General features: G+C 33.1%; 2 protein-coding genes across 2 annotated transcripts in view; one reads left to right on the forward strand and one right to left on the reverse strand.

Annotated features, from left to right (window-relative positions):
* Positions 1-1748, reverse strand: part of LOC117124456 — a 5653-nt gene extending 3905 nt beyond the window's left edge. Inside the window, exons 1-3 of the mRNA XM_033270687.1 lie at positions 1593-1748; positions 848-1113; positions 87-338 (exon numbers count right to left, since the gene is read on the reverse strand). Of these exons, the coding sequence (XP_033126578.1) occupies positions 87-338; positions 848-1113; positions 1593-1647 (573 nt within the window). The 5' untranslated portion in view covers positions 1648-1748. The remainder of the gene's footprint in view (positions 1-86; positions 339-847; positions 1114-1592) is intronic.
* Positions 1749-3271: 1523 nt separating this feature from the next.
* The window catches only part of LOC117124435, a 3978-nt gene continuing 3529 nt past the window's right edge, over positions 3272-3720 (forward strand). Inside the window, exon 1 of the mRNA XM_033270667.1 lies at positions 3272-3428. Within this exon, the coding sequence (XP_033126558.1) occupies positions 3396-3428 (33 nt within the window). The 5' untranslated portion in view covers positions 3272-3395. The remainder of the gene's footprint in view (positions 3429-3720) is intronic.

Raw genomic sequence — 3720 nt, forward strand, 5'->3', positions numbered from 1 at the left:
GCCCAATCTGTTATCATCATGGTATGTTCCGGTAGATCGAAATCATACGCTTCGCTGTTGAACTCTATTTTTCGAGACTTCCTCACAATCAATGGGCCTGATGCGCCACTTCCCCTCTGGTAACCTGCGTGTGAGTGCCACCAATGTGTTCCAGCGGGCTCAGCAATGAACTCGTAGACAAACGATGACCCGCGTGCTATTGGACATTGCGTCACACGCGGGACCCCGTCCATCCAATTATTCCCTCTCATATGGATCCCGTGCCAATGCAATGTAAATCCAGCATCTGATTGTAAGTTGTTAGATACCTTCACTCGTATGGTATCACCTTCGCAAACCTGATAGAAAGTTTTAATGAAATTTAAAGTTCAAGATGTTTACTCCAATCCATTCAAATAATAACAAAAGGTATATTGTAATATGATAATAATAATAATAATGATGATGATGATAATAATAATAATAATAATAATAATAATAATAATAATAATAATAATAATAATAATAATAATAATAATAATAATAATATGATGATGATGATAACGATGACGATGATTTATGATGATTACGATGATGATTATTTATGATGACGACGATGACGATGATTTAATCCCCTAGTTTAGATATTATAGTTTTGGGCACAATGCTATACTCGTAAAGTTTGTTTTAATAACTTTCAACATGCACTTTTGTAATATTTTTTTAACCAAAAAATGAAATGTAAGGGTACTCAATGTAAGTAAACTATATTTAAATGCATCTTACATAGTGTATTAAAACGACGTTTATAATTTTAGATCTAAATATCAACTTATTTTAGTAATGTTGTTTTTCTCCAAAATATTACCTGAATGCTCGGTCCGGGAAACGTGCCATTTACAACGGCCGCAGGTCTTGAAGACCCGTCAACAGGTACACACTTTTCGAGATTACAGTCTTCTTTCTTTAGCGGACAGTCCCCACAATGACCTGACATTGTCTGGATCCATTCAACATTTAGGTCGTACTCGCATATCATTGGTTTAGGCGGATATACGCACTTTCGGTAGCAATTACTTGAAATCACAGGCCTGTTGACGACAGACTCTTTAATTTTACATTCTAAAGGTTGACCTAAAAGCAAATGATATTAATATTATTAATATTATTATTATTATTAATATTATTATTATATTATTATTATTATTATCATCATAACCATCATGATTATTATTATTATTATTATTATTATTATTATTAGTTTTATTATTATTGAAGTTACTAGAGTAGAACTACATTACAACGTCATCTTTATTTATTGCTTTTACCTTTATCTTTGTATTGTAATCGTTATTCATTTTTCGAATACATAGCCATTTATTATTGGCTCTCGATCAAGGCATTTCGGTTGGCACGCCAAAGTTTTCTCGAATTAGGACTTAGATGCAGGTCCGTGCCTCGCTCGTGTGCCCCTGCGGCTTCCCCATAGAGACCCTGTTAATCTCCGTTAACATTGCTAGATACCCTGTCCGGTCAGCTTAAATCAACCCGACAAAACTGCTAAAAGGTGCCATGAATTGTACTAAATGAAAAAAAATATATATAAATCTTACCATATTTTACAAGAAGTGAAAACACTATAGGAACTAACGGGATGATTTGAGTCATCGCAACGTGCCTGTATCGTCCTACAGTGAACGGTCTATTAATCAGAACAAACGTAATATAGCTACCATAATATAGGCCTATTATAGTTCCATAATTATATGATATGTAGAAGCGATGGTATGTGTATTGTTTATGTTGGTGACTGGAGGTAAAGATGAGGGTACTTTTTCAAATGGCAAGACGTGGCTGCCCTCTTTGACCCTATAACATTGTATAAAAATAATTTTTAAATCATATAAATGTAGAAGAATAAATATAAACATATTAATTTTATTTTCCTTTATTTTATTTCACAAATACATCCAAAAGCCGTTTGCCAATTACAGGACACCTTCCTATAGAGTCCGTGTACATTTTGCCCAGACATATAGTTAGACATACCTTGTGGTTGAATCCACTCTTTTTATATTTAGGCATGTTATTTGAAGTCTTTATATTTCTTTTTGTGCGTGGTGGTTGTACAATCGGTTAAAGCAGGGCCGTGACGGGAACGCTTCTCATGATTTCACAGGACGCCTTATAAATATAGAGATATATTTTAAAATACGTACTGTATAATACAATGCATTTAAAATACATATACATGCATAAAATACATACATATTTTTATATATTTATTGTAACTCATCCTTGTTTTTGTGCATTAACTTTTGTATGTGTTTGATATATATTTAACTAACTTTTTCTATATCTTGTGGTATTTTTTATTTTTTAATGTAACAAGGAAAACAAATCTCATGATATCGTTATGACAATATAGAATAATCTAAATCTGAATCTGATAATTGAAATTTATGATGCAATTTTATGCCATTGATACTATGATGAGCTGGACTCGCATCTGATTCGAACCCAAAATCGGACCGAGTTTCCGTCAAATTCGATTTCTTATCGGTTCGGTAGGCCTTCCGATCCGAAAACTCGGCAATCTATTACGATTTGTGTGATACTGATTTACACATTAGTAGGCCTATCACTCAAAAACTCGGCTATTATTACAATTTGAGTGGACATGTTTAAGATTACATTCTATGTATGTATAAGATAAATATTTATTAGCTAAATTTTGAGGGAAATTTATCTGATTTTCATTTTGTTATTTGTTATTTTAGAATTCATAAAGCGCCTATTCCGTTAGGTTACAAAGCGATTTGTTTTCCCTGGTCATTGGGTCCACATGCTTAAGTGTTGCTGCTTATATTGTCGCAGTAGCAGGCAACCCCACCAGGTACCCATATATATTCCTGGGTGGAGAGAAGCAATTTCAAGATAAAGTGCCTTGCTCAAGGACACAAGCGAAATCTACAATACATTTCTTTCATAGCGATAATATATGGAGAGGCCTCAATGCGCTTTACACAATTTAAAATGTATAACTAAAATATATTAGTAATTATATATACATGATGTTCCTATATATAGGCATGTCACCTGTTTTTGTAAATACAATTTTATAGCATTGACAAGGCATTTGACTGTAGCAGAGATATACAGTATGAAATAGGTAAATACTGAAATATAACGCTAAAAAATGAATAGTTTCTCTCTTTGACACCATCCAGGGTTAAACTGTAAGTAAATAAGCATTCAATAAGCCTATTGTTGTTAGTCAATGCTCGCTCAATATTTACACATACATCGGGCGTCCGCCGACAACCCATAGCAACAACAAATGGTAGCAGGCAAATGAGGTGGCGGCTTAGGCCTGTAATTTGCTTCTTAAATAAATTGTAAACCAAGCAAGTACAATGTGTCGTTGGGGATGTGCCACTGTTGATACGGTATGTACACTTGAATTAATTTGTTAAATAATAACTATCGGTTGATGGTTTATTTACGCGTACAATTAGTACCGGTAGATAGTGCCTAGCTAGTTTTGGTTTTTTTTTTGTATAATTTAGGGTACGCTTCTTTGTTTGCAGTCTAGTGTTTAAGGCCTATTAGTTTAACCCTTGTATTTAATAAGCCTTTATGTGGTACTGTTTTAAATATTGTAAATACACACACACATTATATATATATATATATATATATATATATATATATATATATATACTGTATATGTATATACTG

Source organism: Anneissia japonica, unplaced genomic scaffold (genome assembly GCF_011630105.1).
Source record: "Anneissia japonica isolate Jap-2015-1 unplaced genomic scaffold, ASM1163010v1 scaffold665_len1252844_cov201, whole genome shotgun sequence".
Classification (NCBI taxonomy): domain Eukaryota; kingdom Metazoa; phylum Echinodermata; class Crinoidea; order Comatulida; family Comatulidae; genus Anneissia; species Anneissia japonica.